The 19,632-nt window shown below is 37.0% G+C and overlaps 1 protein-coding gene across 3 annotated transcripts; it reads left to right on the forward strand.

The window, feature by feature from the left end:
- The first annotated feature begins 463 nt into the window (after positions 1-463).
- LOC129574806 (hemicentin-1-like) lies at positions 464-19,429 on the forward strand. 3 transcript variants are annotated; one of them, XM_055457281.1, is made up of 11 exons: positions 464-1,893; positions 2,297-2,635; positions 7,092-7,169; positions 8,686-9,149; positions 10,614-10,730; positions 11,458-11,502; positions 11,884-11,932; positions 12,856-12,983; positions 15,045-15,102; positions 15,295-15,405; positions 15,865-19,429. In XM_055457281.1, exons 3-11 carry the CDS (start codon positions 7,124-7,126, stop codon positions 15,999-16,001), a joined length of 1,155 nt encoding a protein of 384 aa, XP_055313256.1. In that variant the 5' UTR covers positions 464-1,893; positions 2,297-2,635; positions 7,092-7,123; the 3' UTR covers positions 16,002-19,429. The 3 variants fall into 3 exon arrangements, with proteins under 3 accessions (XP_055313256.1, XP_055313257.1, XP_055313258.1); XM_055457282.1 differs by lacking the exon at positions 15,865-19,429 and adding an exon at positions 15,519-15,825 and having other exon boundaries at positions 495-1,893; XM_055457283.1 differs by lacking the exon at positions 7,092-7,169 and having other exon boundaries at positions 495-1,893.
- Positions 19,430-19,632: the final 203 nt, after the last annotated feature.

A 19,632-nucleotide genomic window follows, 5' to 3' on the forward strand; every position in this document is an offset into this window, starting at 1 on the left:
CGTGTATACATATACATATTAACGTATAACAAACTCACGGGATATGCACATGGTATATTCTATTGTGCACACAATAAGTTTTAACGTGCACGCGTACAAGATTTTCCTTTTGCCCCAGTATCACGAGCTTAAATCTCAAAATGAAGAGCAAGTTGAATTGATGCTTTTCATTTCACCCACTTAGTTTGGCTGCTGTCTCTGTCGTTCGTTTGTTCACTGGTTCGTTTGTACGTGCGTTTGCTCTCGCGCGAGTCAGCTCTTTATCATGCCAATTCGGATGGATGTTTACAGGGACGGCGGCAATGACACATGTGTGTGTGAGAGAGAGAGAGAGAGAGAGATAGAAAGAACGCAAGAGAGATTGCCGGAGAGATGTGTGTTGGATGTGGTTCTCGATGTGTTATACGAAAGAATTTTCTGTTACAGCACACGAGCTACTGTGCGCAAACAGTATTCATCGGTCGGTTAGTATGCATTGTTAGGTCTATTGTGTAGCATCACTTTGCTTGCAGCGCTGCTTTGGATGGTGAATTTTCCACATCTCCTCCGTTTTTGGCATCATCTTCTCGCGCCAGCCAGCCAGCTAGCTAGCTAGCTATTCGGTTATGTTCGCTGTGTACACTTGTGTAGTATAATCAATTGTCGGTGGGAAGATTTTCACTTTCAGTCATTTTTTGGCAAGTGAGAGCGAGCGAGAGATGATGAAACAAATTTCATTCGACAACAACGATAAACAACACAAAAACCAACAAAACTAACACACATTGTGTTGCTAGTAGTTCTAGTGTGTGCATCGAGTTGACAAAGCATTATTACATTGAATCTCATATACATACATTTAATGAATATTTTACAGCTCAACTATTTGTGGCATTTTCGAAGTAATTTAAAGAGTTTTTGGATGTGCATGTGCGTGTGCTTTTCTGAGAGTGAATAAAAAAGTGATGTGAGATAAGTACCCGCTCACGCGTGAAACTAGTCAACGCTTAATTTGCCGCTCGATTTGTATTCGGTGTGTGTTTGTTATTTGCGTATGACCTTAGCAGAAAAACGATTTGACACTTTTAATAAGTTTCGCAATAGAACTTTTTTTTTTGTGGCTAATGAACAAGTGACACGTATTCAGTGTAAAGAAAAAAAGCTGGAGAAAACCTGAGAAACTGAAACATAAAACAAAATCAATTTTGTTATTTTTTTAAATTTCTATCACTTTGGTTTGTTTTTAAATCGTCGTGTTACTGTTGCCGCAGCACAGTTCAGCAGTACCAAGCAAAAAACATAACAACAACACATCAATGAAAAAGAAAAGTGTTCAAAATAAATGTACAGAGTGAAAGAGAGTGAGAGAAGACATTTCAAATTTTTCACATGGAACAAAGTGCAAAGTTGACATTTTTCTAAGTTTTATGGTGCTTCAGCTGCTTCATTTTTTATGTTGAGCTTTGCACACACACACACACACACACACACAGAGAGAGAGAGAGAGAGAGAGAGAGAGAGAGAAAAAAAAACCTAAAAAAAATTCCCTCAATACAAAAGCCAACGACGTCAAAGATATACACGCACATCTCGAACGGATATATCCACAAAATATACATACAACACATTGTGCGGGGGGAGTGTAAAACGAGAAGCAGATAGACAATCAAAATTCCTCGAGATAAGAGAAACGGGCAAACGAACGAAAAGATAGAGATTCTGTGTCCCATCTGCTTGGTTGCTTGATATTTTTTATTTGATTTTTTGTCAGGAGTTGCACTTGTGTGTCGTTTTTCGGCCTGTTTCATGCTGCTACGCACACGAGACAACGACGACGTCGACGACGACCATCACCATCACCACCACCACGGCGGAGAATGAGTGAATGAGTGAAAGCGAGCGAGCAAGCAAATGGTAAGATAAAAAATGGTTATTTACTGAAAAATCAAAGCTTTCAGCAAAAATTTATGGGAGCACTCGGTCAATAAAATCATTACATCGGTCGGTCGGTGGATTCCGAAACGTTTCATTTTAATTGAAATGACATTTTGCACGCAAAACTGCTAGCTACAGCTCCCTGCAGTGTATGTGCGTGCCGATGTGTGTACACTGTACAGTGACTATATCGAAAATACCGAGCAGAAAAACAAAATTCGACAAAGATACATGCTTTGCTAACAGTTTTGATTTTATTTCGTTATGTTTTTTTACTCTCTCTCTCTCTCTCTCTCTCTTTCTCTCTCGTTTTTTTTTCTTCTTTCTTCTCTGCTAAATAACACTTTTTTTCTCTGTATACATCAAAATGTAAATGTCCTAGATGTATACATGTGCGAAAAACACCACGACAGTTATTTCATTTTTACATTCAATTGAATCGTCAACAACAAAAATATAAAAGAAGCACACACAAGAAGAGACACGAAATAAATAAAGAGCAAGGAAAAGACAGCATCATTTTCGAAAGTGACTATAGTAATACGAAAAACGTCAGAAAATAAACGACAACGACGACGACGAACGACAGCAGCATCAGTAGCAGCAGCAGCATCATCATCGACGTCGTCAACGACACGAACGACCAACAACAACAGCACACAACGAAATAAAAACAGAAAAATAAAGCAAAATCATCTATTTTATTTTAAATTTGCTTAGGGTAAGTGTAAACTGGACTGACAAATCGAAAGCATATTCATTGTTTAGTGTGCAGCCGCATCACTCAGTTGCAATGGTTGGCAAGCGAATAAATGAGACAAATAAAAGCCGATAAAAAAAACATTCTCTCTCTCGCTTGCCCACCGAATAAATATGTTTTATTTTTCTCTCTCATACACATATGTTATGTTTGCCATAAAATTCGGGCACCCATGATGTTTGGCCGTTCGAATCGTATTAGCGGGAGAACAATGGGGCCATGCGTTTCACACATATACATGCACATAAAAACATTGCACACATGTAGGCAAACACATACATTTTATATGTGTATCAAAACAGCAGATGAGAGAAAAAAGAAAATCCAACAAATGAAAACTGTTTTTGCAACTGATTTATGTGGTTTTATGGATTTTAGTGCATTTAATATCAAACAATTCCCAATGTTCGTTGCATCTGCATACAATGAATGTGTTTATTTTGACACAACTGTAGGAAAAGTTTGCTTTTCACTTTTCTCTCTCTCTCTCTCTCTCTCACTCGCTCGCTCGCTCGCTCCACGTCTCGTTGCGTTCATGTTTTGTACATTTTGAATCTTTTTTGGCTTAGTTCTTTTCTGTTTGTTTGTTTGTGTGTGTGTGTACTGTGTATGGATATTATTGTGCTGTTGCTGCACGTTTTATTTTATTTACACTCCTCCTTTATGAATATGTTTGCTTTGTATTTTGTAGTGGCATGGCAAATGTTAGCATCAATTTTTGCGTGAAAGCTCTTAAAAACAACACCAACAACAACGAAGTACAAAACAAAAAGAAGAAGAAAAAAAAATTGAAAAGGAGACACAAAAAATACCGAGACACGAAGTGTAATGCCTGAATGAAAAGAAGTAAACAGTCAACTACACATCGCTTGATGGTTTCTTTGGTTTTTGTATCGTTTCAGTCTGTTTTTTTTTTCTTCTTCACATGCAAACATACACGCATACAAACAACGACATAATGATGCAAAATAAACATTATTACGCAAGAAGTCTTCAAAGCGTTTTGATGGCATCTATCGCCATACCATTTCAATTCATTTCATTTTTATTCACTCTCATCTCTCACCCTCTTACTTCTCCCTCAACGTACGCGTTTCGCGTTTTTCTCCAGTTTTAGCTTGTAAAGGGTTTTTCTAATTATTCGAAAATTTCAACATATCAATCAGTTAAATCCCCACGCCTCCCACCTCTCGCGTTTCTTGACTCAATTTGGCTCGACTTGGGTTGCCCTGACTTGTCGGTACACGCAATGTTAAAGCAATATGCATGTGATGTCGATGAGAGACGTTATCTGCGATGAGAGCAAAGCGTTTACAGCGAACGAGATAAAGATGCCATGAAATGTTAAAGTTTTATTTATCCGTTTGGTTTTCTATGCTATTGCTGTTGTTTTTTTTTCTTTTCGTCTTCATTTTGGTGATTTTCTTATTTAAAATGCTCTTATGTGGATGTATGTGCTAGTGTGTGTGTGTGTGTACTACTAGTGGAAAAATACTCATACATATGTAATGCCATTGGCTTTTCTTATTCGGTCGTTTTGCTTCCTATCTTGCAGCGCTATTATGTGATGTATGGCGTTGGCGACAACAAAAGAATGTAATATGTGCTGATTCGCCTTTCGTTTTTCGTTCAATTCGGATGTTTTCGTTCTTCATCCCATGCCATTCTTTAGATTCTCTCGCTTGGTCGCTCTAACTCATTCACTCTCGCTCTCTCGCACTCTCTCGCTCTCTCATTTTATTTCGATCGAGCACTGCGATGCTCTTTCCAGCTCGAAAACCGTTTGTTGTACCATACTATGGATGTATGGTGAGTGCGCTGTATTTTTATGTGAAGTCATCATTTTTTTTAGACATGTTTGTAGCCAAAAACCAGAACACCAAACCAAACCGAGAGCCAAGCCAAATGGAACACATCCGAAATGGATTGAAGTAAACCTTGGGAAATGGTGTATCGAACCGATTCGAAATCGAATCGTCGAATCACATCGAACATCGGCATTAGGTAGATAGAAGCAGAAAAAAAGAGAATAAAATAGCTCCGACAATACACAATAATATTTACATTCTCAAATACACACAATGCACATCGATAGACTGGCTCAGCGAATGAGCGAGTGAGCGAGAGCAAGTAAATTTTCAGGCATTTCTAATCATATAGCTGCACTATTAAGTTCACTTAATTTTCTACATATAAATGAACGAATAACGAGGCAATACCTATAAACCAAATCTACGCCAAATATTCATCTATCTAATATTTCCGTTTTCCACTCCCACATGTATATGTACTCTGTGTTTTTTTCTCATTCTATTTGTGCACGATTCTCATCATCGTCGTCGCTGTTGCTGTCGTTATATCGACTATTGTTGGATGCTATCGCTAGTTATGTTTGCTTGGTGCAATATGTGTGTATGTATATGCTCCCGTTGTCATTATCAAATCCTTCACGAAACGACGACTCATGCTGGATTTTCAAATCCATTTCAACATCTAACGATGGAGGGAGAGAGAGAGAGAGAGAGAGTGAGTTGTAGAAAAAAAAAACGAGAATTTAATATCAAATATCCCCTCAACATCCGAGTCACCATAGGACTAATTGAAAGCGGTTTTGTTGACGTTGTTGTGATTGTTATTGCACATACAGAGTACATTCAGTGCGAACGAAAGAGAGGAATACAAACAGATAGAAAGAGTGTTTGTGTTCGCATATATGTATGTGAATGTAAACCATGCGGTGTGTATGGGTTGCGTGTTTTCTGAGCAACATTTTCACTTACTTGAACTTATATGCATCAATATTATGCCATCAACTTTCTATTCATTGCTTTGGTTCGTACAGCTTAAGAGTCAAAATCAAATTTTCTTCGCATTTCACATTTCTCGCCCCCGTTTCATTTTCTCTTTCACTATCACACACTCTCATTCATTCTTTCGTTCTCAAATATTTTTTTTAGCTCCCACTTTAGCGTGATGTGTGTGTGTGTGTGTACTTATAATAGATTTTAATTTCATTTGAAGATGCTTTAGCCTATCTATGAATAAAGCTTGTGAGCCTATTCGTATTCTCTATTCAAAAAAATAAACCATAAGCCAATGATGAATATATCCTTCTTTAATGCCATAAATCTTTTGATGCTGCAACGCACTATACAATTCTTACTAGTGCATATTAGTTGACACACTTTTCAAAGAAGAGAAAAGAAATATATATTTTTTCTAATATTAATTTGTCCACTGCAGTGTACAACTTTTCGCACAAGTTCGTTAGTTGCCATCAAAAGTGGAAAAAGAAGTTGAAAAAAAAGAAGAAAAACGCGCCAAGCCACTTTGATTCCCAGTCTTTCACAACATTTATCCGGCCAACGACTTATGGACTTCTTCTTCCTCATTCTGATTTCGTTTTTTTTTCTCCCTTTAAGAATGCCAAACTTTTTTTCTTCTTTTCTTTGCTCCCGATTCAAGACATCGAAATGTAGACATTAATAGCGACAAATACGCTTGTTTGCAGGCCTCGTTTTGGGGCCATTGCATAAGAATTTTCTCGCTTATTGAGGTGAATATGATACTAAACCAAATTATGAAAATGGCCCAAATACCGATTTTTTTTTTCTTCTCATCTTTAAAGAAGCATACAAAAAAAAGTCGTGTATTTTTCTTTTTCGGTCAAACAATCTAATAAGCTAAATGTGTTTTTCAGGAAAACACCAACAACACATAAAGTATCAGAATATTGTCGAATATGCCATTTTCCCCCCTGACTCACTCACTCTCTCTCTCTCTATCTCTTTCTCGTTGTGACGGAAATATAATCGGCAACGTATCATATCGCAGCATATCGCATTTAATAAGGTTGGATAAGGTTATTCGAAAAGTTAGTGGTCGGGTGTGTTTTCTGCCTGCAGGCTCTCTTGCTTGCTCGCTCTCTCCATAATTTCGGGGTGTTTCATGACCTCGCATCGAAAATTGGCCAACTAACTTCAAACGCCAAGTAACCTAATATTGCTTCACGCCATATAATATACATTTTATGTGTTATGTTGTTTTGTGTGTGTGTGTGTGTGCATGTGTCTGTTATTAAAATTTATTCGAAATGTACATAATTTTCGAAGTGGCATGAATTATCATCTTCAACTGCAATTCAATAGATTAATAGCAGTATATGAACAACAACAGCAACGAAAAAACGACAGTGTTTTTTTTTGTATCGTTATGTTTGCAACAACGTGAATTTCATTTATTCTCTGTCGCGCTCCCTCTTGCGCTCACTCTCGTCCTCTCATTGAGTCGACAGTTATTCGCTATTACATTTATTATCTTATTACAGTGTTTTTTGCTCTCTCTCTCTCTCTCTCTCTCTCTCTCTCTTCTCTCATTTTAATACTCTCCATTTTTGTCTTTCTCTATCTCTCTACAGGAACAAATATGTGTATAACATTTGTATAAATCATGGAACTTTCCGTCGCAGTCACATTTATGATTTCCGTTGCAATTGGTAAGCTGAAAATTCATTTTTTTTTCTCTCGAAAATATTAACAAAACAGCATATGCTCTTTCATATGGAGCAGCGAGAGCCTGTGCACAGTGAACAATATCATATGTTGTATGTCAGATACACCGTATGCCATTAGCGTAAAATTATTCGGGTAAAGGACAAAGGAAAAAAAAGTAAAAGAGAAATCCGGGTTATTATTGAAATGTGGGAACCAATCCCACTGTTTATGCATTGAAATGGAGCATCCATTCGAAAATATAACGAACGAGGAACAGAAAAACTCCCCTGAAACTGAACGGAATGGAACATAATTCGCAAGTCATCGAAGATGGCGTAACGGTTCAGGATGTTGACAGAGGCTGTCATCAATATTCATGGTATGGTTGGGTTGTCATCGTTGTGAAATCTGCACCTCCGGGTGCTTTGGCAAACTCCAAAGGAATGTTGTCAATAAAACATATACATAAAAAGCTCCATGAAAAACTTCTAAGCAAATATTTCAGAGTATCGCTGCTCGCATCTCGCATTCTCTGCGAATGGTTGTACTATGCTTATGATTTAAATATATTCCCGACGGTTTACATGTACTCACTTTATCTCTGAAAATGCAATCACCATTGATACTCCTTTTTTTAAAGCTTCTGGCTGTCTACGATTCGAAACACTGTCATCAGACAAACACACATAACACACGGTTGAAGAATGTGCACACACACACACATACACATACCAGAAGGGCAAAAAAATCACCCAGAATACTGGTGGACTGTTCGTCGATGTGCTTGTTCATGTTTGGTGTTTCATATGCCTGAAATGAATGAAAATCACTGAGTTAAGCCGAATAAATACTCAAAAACTTCGACGAATCGTTTCCATCTTTTCCCAAAACGGAGGCAAAAATTGAGAGATACTTGCTAAAGTCGTTTTAAGCACCACCATCAATCGAATGTTACGCTTTAGCGACGAAATATATTGAGATACACTTTTGTACCACTGTGTGTGCGTTTCCCATGAAGACGGCTCAAATTCGGAATATTGAACGAAGGGCGATAGGGCGGTGGGGAGTGGGGCCACGAAGGATATTATAGATTACTTACGCTAAAGTTGGCACATCCGAAATGATTCGGTGCGAAAGTTCGGCACAAATATGCGATGATTTATCTTTGGTGATTGTTTATTCGCATTGATATTTCTCCCTCCCTCTTCCCGCACTCCCCATATCGTTCACTGGTGTGGGCTCTTCATCGATTGTGATACGGACAGATAGGATGGGAAGAAAAATTCTCAAGTGACATGTTAACCGTTTTCGATATTTTGGGGTAGTTTTTGGCTTTATTATTGCACTTTAAGCGCACATAAATATATCGCCAAAGCTGTTGTTGTTATTTGAAATGGTTGTTTGGCGATGACTTTTTTTATTTCATTCTTCTCTGTTTCTTTATTTCTTCTTCTCTCTCTCTCTCACACACACACACTTTCTCATCATATACGCTCATCGCTTTTCGCGTTGGGGTAGTTGGTGTTGTTTTTGGTCCATCGTTAGCATCAGAATCCGATCCAGTACATCAGCCGATAAGCAGTTTGGCCGATACATCGTACCCAAAGCAAAATCAATACTTTGATTCAACGAATATGGCATATGTATTAGAGTTAAGCAATTCAAAGACCAATCAAAATGACGGTGGCGATGGTGGTGGCGGTGGTGATGGCGATGACGATGACGACGATGAGGACGACAATAGGAATAGTAATGATAGCGATAACATTAGAAGTAACCAAAAATATGTGAACGTTTCGAGTAGAGACCGCAATTTTTATAATAATAACAATAACCAAAATATCGGCGACGATGCCGATAAAATGAATAATGCCCTGAATCGGGGACCATTTTTTGATGTTAGCGCATCAAAGAATGTCACTGCGCTCGTAGGGAAAACAGCAAATCTCAATTGCCGGATCAAAAACTTGGGGAACAAAACAGTAAGTAAACACGTTTATTTGCTCGTTTTTACGATTTTAGCCATTTCCACGCGAAGAGAGAGAGAGAGAGAGCGGCAGAGTTTTAAACGATAGCATCGCTTGCTTGCGCGTCTTTCTCTCTCTCTCTCTCTCTCTCTGCATTTGTCCCTTTTTCTCTATCGCTCACACTGCTCTTAAACTTACTTCTTTGCAAAATTTATTGGCACATCATCATTACATTTACTTCTTATTTTCTTTTTCTCTTCTTCATATCATTCTCGGCTCTCTCTCTCTCTCCCACTCTCTCGCACTCTTTCACACTTTGTGTATCTTTCGTACTTTGTATCTATATCTCTTAAAACATCTCATTCACTTGCTCGAATCGCTTTCATGTGCGTACTTATTTCCCGGGCGCCCGATCCATGTTATTGAATTAAAGAAGTGCTTCTTGAACTATGCTGATTTGCAATGCTTGAAACGCACTACGGCGAATCAACTTTTCTGTTCTGTGCATAAGTTGTGCGATAATCGCGCAATGTTTTTAAAGTCTTTCCACTCTCTGTTTCTCTCTCTTGCTCACTTTTTCACTCTATCTATGTCTCGATGTCGTTTGCTCGCTGCTTTTTGTCTTTTTGTCACATCAGTTGTGCGTCTAATCATGGCGCAACGTATGCGCTAAATGAGAGGAAATAAATATTTTTGAACATGAAAAAGCCTAATCCGGTATTATATATCACATCAAACAGCTCCCCATGGACGATTTTTCCTGAGCAAAAGCATTTTTGGCCACCTTCAAATAAATGACAACAACATCAACAGCACGAGCGACCGTATGAACAGAAAAAATTCATTTCCTTCGGATGGCGTTGCCATCGAGAAGAACCGAAAATTTTTACTCCAGCCCATGGAAACCCTATTTCTTTGGAAAACATAATACGACTCAAAAAAAAACACGAACGAACGAACGAACGAAAAAAACAGTAGCAGAAATCAGAATCTCTTGCCTGTCGCTATTTCACATTCTCGATTTGCTCCCCTGTTGTTCCACGAATTATTTCGCTTTGTATTCTGAATTCACAAGTTTATTACGGTTTTAACATCCTTTTTCGCTTGAGCCATTCACGAAAATCATGGCTTGTTTTGCCGAGTGGTTCCGGGCCATTCGCCTCGTAATTCATTCACTCCACACTTGCAAATATATAATCGATTTGTGCTTGAGCATGCTGAGCTCTTATGCTCTCTCTCTCTCTCTCTCTCTCTCTCTCTTTCTAACCGAGTCCAAGGGACTCGTGGGCCCATAGAGGGAGAAGCAGAGCTAAAGCTGAGCTGAGCTGAACAGAGCAAAAAAGAGCTTTTGAGATATAAAAACCCACACACATACACACAGAGCAGTAACAGCATCAGCATCAGCATCAGCAACAGAAACACTTTTACGCTTTTATTCTATGTCACGTAATGTAACATTTGTCTCTCACCGATTTATAGGTAACTTGGATACGGCACCGAGATCTACATTTACTTACCGTTGATAAAACCACATACACGTCAGACAACCGTTTTGTGTGTGTGAATAATAAACAAATTGGCGATTGGTCCCTGCAGGTTTGTATATGCTCTAAAATGAAAGAAAGCACAACAACAGCGACAGCAGTAAAAAAAAAAACAAAACACCAAAAAAAAGAGAATACAAAATACAAGTGCAACCGTGTGTCAAAATAAATACTAGGGCTGACTTCGATGTAAAATGTTCAGATTTTGATTTCACTCACACCATTTTAGATCGTATACTCTTAAATTCATGCTTGAATGCTGGCGGGCACTGTGTGTACCATGTACCTGCCGCAAGCAAGTGACTTGCGCAACGTTCTAGTTGTGTCAACAAAATGGTGGGAAAATCAAATCAAAATGTGAATTATAAATTTCACGTCGCACAAAATTGCCATTTCTCCCACTCAACTCGGACACATTGCCACTCTCGGAATGGGTATTTCGAACAGACAAGAGTTTTAAAAACTAGCAATAACAACAAAGTAACTGAAATTGTTTACATTATGATGAGAAAATTAAACGAGTTATTTGCAAATTTGCTAAAATTAACCGAAACTATATACACGAGATACTTTATAACAATGCAGATGGAATTGAAATAACAACCGAGACTCTGTGTTCGTATGTTTAAAGATTTTTCCATGAAATTTGATAAGCTCATCGTTCATATTTCATGAAAAATCAAAATGAGTTTATGGCATTTTTTTTTTCTCTGTGTTTGATATTCATTTTTCTTCTGCTGCTTTCTCTCATTCTCGATTTCTGTATTTTATCGTTTCAGATCCGAAATGTGAATAAAAACGACTCAGACATATACGAGTGTCAGGTACGCCTACCTATCATATTGTCAATATATTTGTGCTGTGGCTTTTGAATGATTCTGGTTCAGATGAGCGTAAATGCGTACGTGAATGTGCGTAAATGTGTGTATATGTGTGCATTTTATTTTCATTTCGTGTAACAGCTTTCCGCTAGATAAACATGGAACCCATTGTCCCTCGTTAATATGTGACATAATTTATTGTGTTTCAATCTACTATTCTATGTGATAATTATTCAAATTGATGTTCAAAACACCTCATGCATTAACATTTTCTACTCTTTCGATCTCACTCTGTCTCTTTATGTTTGCCACAAACGCACACACTCACACACACACACTCCCGTTGTGCCATCATCATTTTTGCCATTCGATTTTCCGCATCAGGTTTCGACGACGCCGCCCGTGGGATTTTCAATGATTTTATCAGTCGTTGGTATGTACGATGCATGTATTTTAATCTAAGGCTCCATAGTCAAGCATAATAATATACCGTCAATTGCGTAGTACATTCACTTTATTGGTTCTCGAGTGTAACTTGTCATTGATTGAATTTTCTGTTGTTTTCTGGTTTCCGTGTTTTCTTTTTTGTTGTTGTCGTTTTTTCTTCTGTTTCAGCTTTTGAGTGTTCCCCAATCCATTTTCGTTGATCGAAAAAAGATTTTCCTCCATTTTATATTTTATGCCGTTCAATTTTCTATTTTCAATCCGATCCGAACCGCCCTCTTCAAACTGGCGAACAATTTTGTTTGAACTCTCATAATCGGTTTTTAAATAAGCCCTTTCACTCTTTCTGTCGGTGCGATAGGGCTGTTGACAGAAAACAAGATAATTTAAAACAAAAGTTTGCCGCATAATGGAACTGCGATTTTATTAGTGACTTTGAAACTTTTTTTTCTCACGCGCGCCTCGCTCATAGCGTGATAAAAAAAAATCCATACACCTACACAGTTTTATGCAAAAAAAACACACAACTTGAGGATAGAAAACAGGGAAAAAACTCTTTTGATACACAAAGAAGAGAAAGAGTAAAAGCTTTGTTCTCATTAGAAAAAAAACCGCTCAAAGTATGCTTTTTCCTGTTGTTGTCGTCCTCATCAGATGTGCTTTCGTTGTGTTGGTGTTCTTTCTTCTTCTCGTTTTTCTTTTCACTTTTACGTCAAAACAATTTTTCACTCCTGTGATTCGGATGCTTTCTCCGTTTTCTGTTTTAGTAACTTCTCCTCTCTGACTGTTATGTTTTTCTTTTTATTTTATTTGTATTCTTTTTTCTTTCGTCTGCTTTTATTTTTATTCAACATTGTGTGTATAAATACGGTTTCATATACACAATCTCTCTAATGCGAATCGCAAAAATAGAACCGGTGACGACGATTCTGGGCGGGCAGGATTTGTACATCGACATCCTATCGACCATTAATCTAACTTGTATTGTAAGGCATTTACCTGAACCGCCAAGCGCTATTTTATGGAGCCATAAAAATCAGGTATGTAAAAGCAAGCCGTTTGGAATATATGAATAGCAAAAGAGAGCGATAGAACGAAGCACAGAGAGAAGATATATGAGTGTTAAAGTGTATACGTATGTACGCAAAGTATGTTCGCGTACTTACTTGCTTGCTCGGTCGTCCTCTTCATCCTCTCTCTCTCTCGTCTACTCACATACACATCTGCATTACAAACCACGCGAAAATACACTTATTTCACGTGTTGAAATTGCCAAAAAGCCGAGTTGTTTCAAACTGTAATGAATGGCACAATGAATATGATTCAGGGTTTTCTGCGATTTTCTACGGTTACACATTCACGCAGAGAAGTGTGTTGCTGCTGCCGCTGTCGCTGCTTCAGCTGCTACTTCTTCTTCGATGGTGGTGATGCTATTTCATTGCTCTTCGTATCTAGTGCGGACCGCACGCGCTACCGCTCACGCTCATTTTCATTCACACAAGCGTGTGAGAGGAATCAGTGAGAATGCAAATGGGACCTATATTCAGGCGTTATACATGCACAAAAGGTAGTGTTAACAAAGAAGGCACAACGCAAGCAAGCAAGCAAGCACAAAATAAATATAACAATTTTATTTAAAACGAAACATGGGAGAAATTTGCCCAAATGGGAAACATTAACTTCTGAATACAGCTCTTCGTTTTCTCGCCCGGTTTATTTTCGCATTTTTTTTTGCTGATAATCACCTGTAAATAAAATGTTTTCATGCATTTTTACATACTATTTACATACAGTGCATAAAATATATTCATTATTCTTTCTCTTCTATCTCTCTGTATTTTTTTTCCTTTGGTGATATTTTATTTTTCGTTCATGTGACGAAATTTTTTTCTTCTTTCATTCTGCTGTTGTTTCTGTTGCTCTACATGCAAATTCGTCGTCATGGTTTTCGAAAGAGAACTTCACACACTGTACCACAATAACCGGAATCGTTATAAATTAGTTCTCAATAAAATTGTTCAGTTTCTCGTTGTTACGGCCCACATTGCATTGATGCGGTGGCAACAGTAACAGCATCCACACCGAAACAAAAGTGATTGAGTGTACGTGTATGTGTCTTATTCGATGCGGTGAAACCATAGAAAAACCATTTTCCTATTCGTATCATGTCCCTTTGAAGTTGTTCGGCTTTTGTAGCAACTTTTTTTTTCTGCACAAAAAAGCGGAAATTCCATTATATTATTCCCAGCACACAGATCAAACAATTTCAATATATATTTCAATAGCTGCAAGCAATGCTTTAACACATTCATTTTCAATGGGATAATTGCAGGAATTGCCACGTTAAGCCATATTAGCTCATCGTTGTCGTTATCGTCGTCGTCGATGCCGTTTTTTCATTTTTCTTTTCACTTTTAATATATCCGTTCATAATAATAATGATTGGTTTAAATGTATCTTTTCATCTCAATCTACCAAAAGCGATAACGCGAGAGGGGGAGAGAGAGAGAGAGAAAAAAGAGCGGCACGTGACGTTGGTGGTGGTGTCGCCGGGAAACCAGAGGGGGACGATTGTTATTATGCAAATAATAAATGATGCAGGTGATGAATTATCGCATTGAAAAGGTGATTGCGGTCACCGCAATGTTGTGCCGAGCTCGTTATTAAAATGAAAATTGCGATAAATGAAAATGTGGATTTGTATGTGTGAGAGAAAGAGAGGCGGCGTATCGAAATATTTTCGATTGGCCCACACTTCACTCACCCACCCACTCTCTATCTGCCTCCCCAAGTTGAAAAAGTGTATTTTAATTAACGGGAAAAACGACATGTAATTTAATTGCATCCAGTTCATTGTATTTTTTTTGTCTCATACCGATACGATCCGTTGATTATTGATTACATAGAATGTGTTTGTTTATTTTATCAAATGGAAATAATAGGTGGCATTTGATATTTAATTTGATTGTGAAAGCTTTCTTTTGCTCTCTTTTGCTCACTCTCTTTTTGATGAAAACCAAATGGAGAAAATAACAACAACTTTTCTCTTTGTGGTGAATTCCTTTATCCTTTTATTACATGACACACATACACAAACGCAGGAGATTAATTACGATTCACCAAGAGGCGGTGTATCAGTTATAACCGAGAAAGGTGAAGGTATGTACGATGCATATATTTTAATCTTTTATTTTAATCTAAGGCCCTCATAGTCAAGCATATTAATATACCGTCAATTGCTTAGCACATTCACTTTATTGGATCTCAAGTGTAACTTGCCATTGATTGAATTTTCTGTTATTTTTGGTTTCCGTTCTTTTTTTTGTGTTGTCGTTTTTTTTTGTAATTCAGTTACTACGTCGTATCTCCTCATACAAAAGGCGAGAATATCCGATTCGGGGAAATATACTTGTATGCCGACCCACGCAAATCCAAGCACGGTCAACGTTCACGTTTTAAACGGTATGTAGTATATCAAAAACCATTAATATCCACAACCACACACACAGACATAGAAAAAAAGCTCTCATACGTTGCTCATTTTCATGGCGACGGGATCCCATAAAAAATACAAGAGATGAGACGGTAATTTTTCAAAATCTACCGACAAGAAACAAAATGAACACTAAACACATTATGAGAATTGCTTTCGGGTGGATGATTATGGGGAGGTGGGTACTGTTGGTTTCAGGGAGAATGTCTTGTTTGTGCGTGTGCTACATGAGTTGAAGCTGTGCGAGGTGAATTTTGAGTGTGAAGAAGTTCAAAATGGAAAAAAGAAGAAGCCAAACTCATGCCGCATCACATACACACACACACCCCCAACCAATGTGATTACGTGGCAATATTTTACAGCACAACAACAACAAACTTTCATTTTTTATATATATATATATTCTCTCTCCTGTGTGATGTGTTTAGGTGAGGAACCAGCTGCCATTTCTTTTTCCATCCAACAGGGCGCTAAAACACACTTGCAAAGCACCAACATCTTAATTTTCATTTTGACTTTCATTGTTATCGTGCATTTGAACAGTGATGCAGTCATTTCAGCATAAACATCAAATCCAATCTGCTGCTGCTACACTGCGCTGCTGACAAAATATTATGTGTTTCTTTATGTTCTATTTTGTTTTTTTTTGTCGTTGTTGTTCCTTTGTCTCGGGTATGTTCGTTATAACATACATACATTTTTCGATAGAGAGTCAAATATCTCGCAATTCGGTTATTTTTCTCTTACTCTTTCTCTCTCTCTCTCTCTCTGGTTTTTATAATATTATTTTTGGTGCTTACTCTTTTGCGATTTTATTTTCTTTCGGTCGAAATTCTTTTGTGTTGAAATCATCAAGTCTGTTTCAATCCGGTTTGGATTTTATTTGAATATAATATGCTACATAATTGACTATACAATATATACATATAGACATGTACGGAAATGACGATGAGAGAAAGAAAAGCACATAACAATAATACACACACTCAACAACAACAACAACAAAACACAAACGTTACCCTTTGTAAAGATATTTCTGTTTGTTTGTAGTGAAAATGTTTTCCGTTGTTTTTCTTTGACTTTTTCTTCGTGAATCCAAAACAACAACAAAAAATATGTTGAGAAAACGAAAAACCAAAAAAAAATGATAGAAATACGCTTGGAATGGCATATTCCAAACTGTTATAAATAATACATGTATAAATATATTTTGACTGTGAGGTAGTGTTTTTGTTTCAAATCAAATCTATTATAATGTTGAGAACAGAAACCACAGCGATTTACGCTGGAACTTGAAAATTGAACAAAGAAAAAAAAATTGTGAAACAAAAAAAAATAATCGAGATTTAATGAAACAATTTTCATTAGATTAAACTATTGTTTATGAACACTTGGCAACCATCAACAAAACAAAACCCATTGTACACACAACATTTGCTCCATTTTGTTTCAAACCATTCGAGCTTTCGAGTGATAGAGACTATCCAACGATGCGATCCAAAATGAGCGAGAAAAAAAAGAAAAACAAAATGTAATTTTAGCTCAAGTGTGTACGAAATTTTATTCGAAATACCGTTTGATTGAATAATAATGTGAACTATGTCCAATATGATTTACAATAATCAATTTAAGTATATAAATATCGAAAGATAATTGAAAACCGAACGACAACCCAATGAACACGGAGAATAGATAGAGAGAAAGAGAGAGAATCAGAGAAAATAAGGTATTATATTTAGCTGTTGTGTGTGTGTATCAAATTGAAAGTCTATCTATTGTTATACACATTGAACCTCTCTATTTGTCCGAAACCATGATCCGATACACATCTCAATGCAATACAATATACAACATTATCAAACTAAATGTGAAAGACAAGTGTCAAAAATACCTCGAAACCATTTCTGGACACCAACACACAGTTGCACACTTGTGTGTTCATCGGTGCTATCATATCTCGACTATTAGTCACTTAACTGGTTTCAATCGAAGCGAATTTGTCAACGTTATTGCGAATAATTGTCACAAAAATGGTTTAACATCAAGACGAATTGATTTGCGTGTGTGTTTTTTGTTGTTTGTTTTCAAATGCGAATTCAATTTCAGATTTCGAATGGGAATGTGTTTTGAGGTATTTTTGCGCGGCAAAATTAGTTTCGTTAAAAGGGCACTTACGAGGAAATTAATCGATTCCGTATTGGATATAGATGTTATCGATAGATTGTACGGGTGATATATCCCTATATCCGAATTCATCAAACAACCAACACCACCAATGCTTTTGAATCGAGCGTGTATCACACATTTTATTGTGGCAATCAAAACAGCTACCGGGGGAGGGTGACATGTCTATCAGAGCTATAAATGATGACAAAGAGAATTATTCAGCTCACGCACTCTCTCACACCACTCTCAACTATTTCACTCCATCTCTAAATCCGGCCTAATAATTAATATGTTTTATCACAATTTTGCCTAATGAAAAACTAATGAATATTTATTTATTATTGTGATTTCCTTCGAACACAAAATGAAATTATTATCATCTAGTTTGGCCGTATCCGGTCGTTGTGGTAATTTTGCTTTTGGCATCTTTGCTGACACCCGTGGGAATACATAAAATGGTGTGTGTGTGTGTGTGTGTATGATGTTCTCTTTAGCATCATTGCAGCCATAAGACATTTGTTTCGCTAGATTGAATGTTATTGAATTCTATAGATAAATATACACGAACACACAAAAGGGACAAATGAGAGAGCCGAAGCACACAAAACTGCTACTATGAATATAATATTTGAGGAAAACACAGAGAATATAGAAGACATTTCTTCCGCACTATGGACCAACGCTCATTCCGTTTATGGAAAATATTTGCATACAGTACCAAAAGTCTTCCTAACTATCATCAATCAAACTACACACAAAAACACAACAACAACAACAAATAAACAAACGAGAGAAGAAGAAGAAAAATCAAGTTTTGCTTGGATAATTTCATTAATTTGTTGCAAAATACATCGAACGACCACTTTCCACTTTTCGAACTTATTTCGCCTTTCACCCAGTTTTCGCAGTAACAAACAACAACAATAAGAGAATAAAAGTTTTTTGTTCGGTCTTCCTTTCATCCATAATTTTGCGTTTTGTTCGTTCGTTCCATTTGGCTGAAATCATCGCTTTTCCAATACGATCCAAAATGCGATATATTATACTGGCCCATACGGTAAAAATCGTTAAGACGTTGTTTTGTTATTTAAATTCAAATGGGGATAACAAGTTAACACCAAAAAAGGTCTATAGTGTACGGCATAAACTTAACTAACATAATTTAGGCAATCAAGAGGTCATCGTGAGTCAGTTTCTGAGGTTTTTTTTCGTCATCATAATTTCGTCGTTGAACAATGATACAAACACACCTAGCCAAAATGATAAGGAAGATGAAGAAGAAGAAATAGACAAAACCAACAAGTAAATTTAAATATTTAAAAAAAATACGTAGAAAATAAATGAAATGAAAAACGAAAATGATGCAACAACACAACCAAAAAAAATGATAAATACTTTGACATAATTTTTGGGCTCATTCATTCAAAACAAAACCAAAAAAAAACATTTAGTTTCAATTAATTCTAACTACATTCAAATTCTATGTCTTACAATGTCACGTGTAAGCAAAAAAAGGGAAGCCAATGAAAAGTAAATAAAACGAAATAAAAATGGATATAGATGAACTATTTTATGGGAGGTATTTACAGTTCGTTCGCAAGTGTGTCCAACATTAGCTGTATCTCTCTAGGGATTTGGTCCAAGCATTGTATCTTAACTTGGTTTTTTGTTTCGTTTTTCTTTCGTTTTTATTTTTCTTATCTTTTTTTCTTGCCCACTTTGCGAACCACTTACTTTAAAACATTCGAATAAGAGGACAGGCTAAAAAAAGGAATGAAAATGATAAGTGAAGCATGCAATAAAGTACACAGTTACAGAAAATCTGAATCAAAATGGTGGTTTTCATTGGAGAATTTTCAGCAGCAGCATCAGCAACAATGGCACTGGCATTAGCTTAGCACCCAGCAGGCCGTCTATTGTATGTAAGAGGAAGCTCGTCTCAAGTTTCTGTTGGAAAAGTGAAGAGCAAAAAAGGTCTTCACACCGTTTTTGGTTTTGAAGCCACAGGCACGCACACACACACACACACA

The sequence above is a fragment of the Sitodiplosis mosellana genome, unplaced genomic scaffold (genome assembly GCF_009176505.1).
Source record: "Sitodiplosis mosellana isolate CC-2019 unplaced genomic scaffold, AAFC_SMos_1.0 Smas_scaffold_6165, whole genome shotgun sequence".
In the NCBI taxonomy this organism is placed as follows: Eukaryota; Metazoa; Arthropoda; class Insecta; order Diptera; family Cecidomyiidae; genus Sitodiplosis; species Sitodiplosis mosellana.

What these genes read in the sequence shown, in the direction of transcription:
- LOC129574806 (XM_055457281.1), top strand. Translation starts at nt 7,124, where the DNA reads ATGGAACTTTCCGTCGCAGTCACATTTATGATTTCCGTTGCAATTG. An exon ending in CAGACATATACGAGTGTCAG is followed by an intron (nt 11,503 to 11,883) that starts GTACGCCTACCT and finishes TTTCCGCATCAG; the next exon opens with GTTTCGACGACGCCGCCCGT. An exon ending in TATGGAGCCATAAAAATCAG is followed by an intron (nt 12,984 to 15,044) that starts GTATGTAAAAGC and finishes ACACAAACGCAG; the next exon opens with GAGATTAATTACGATTCACC.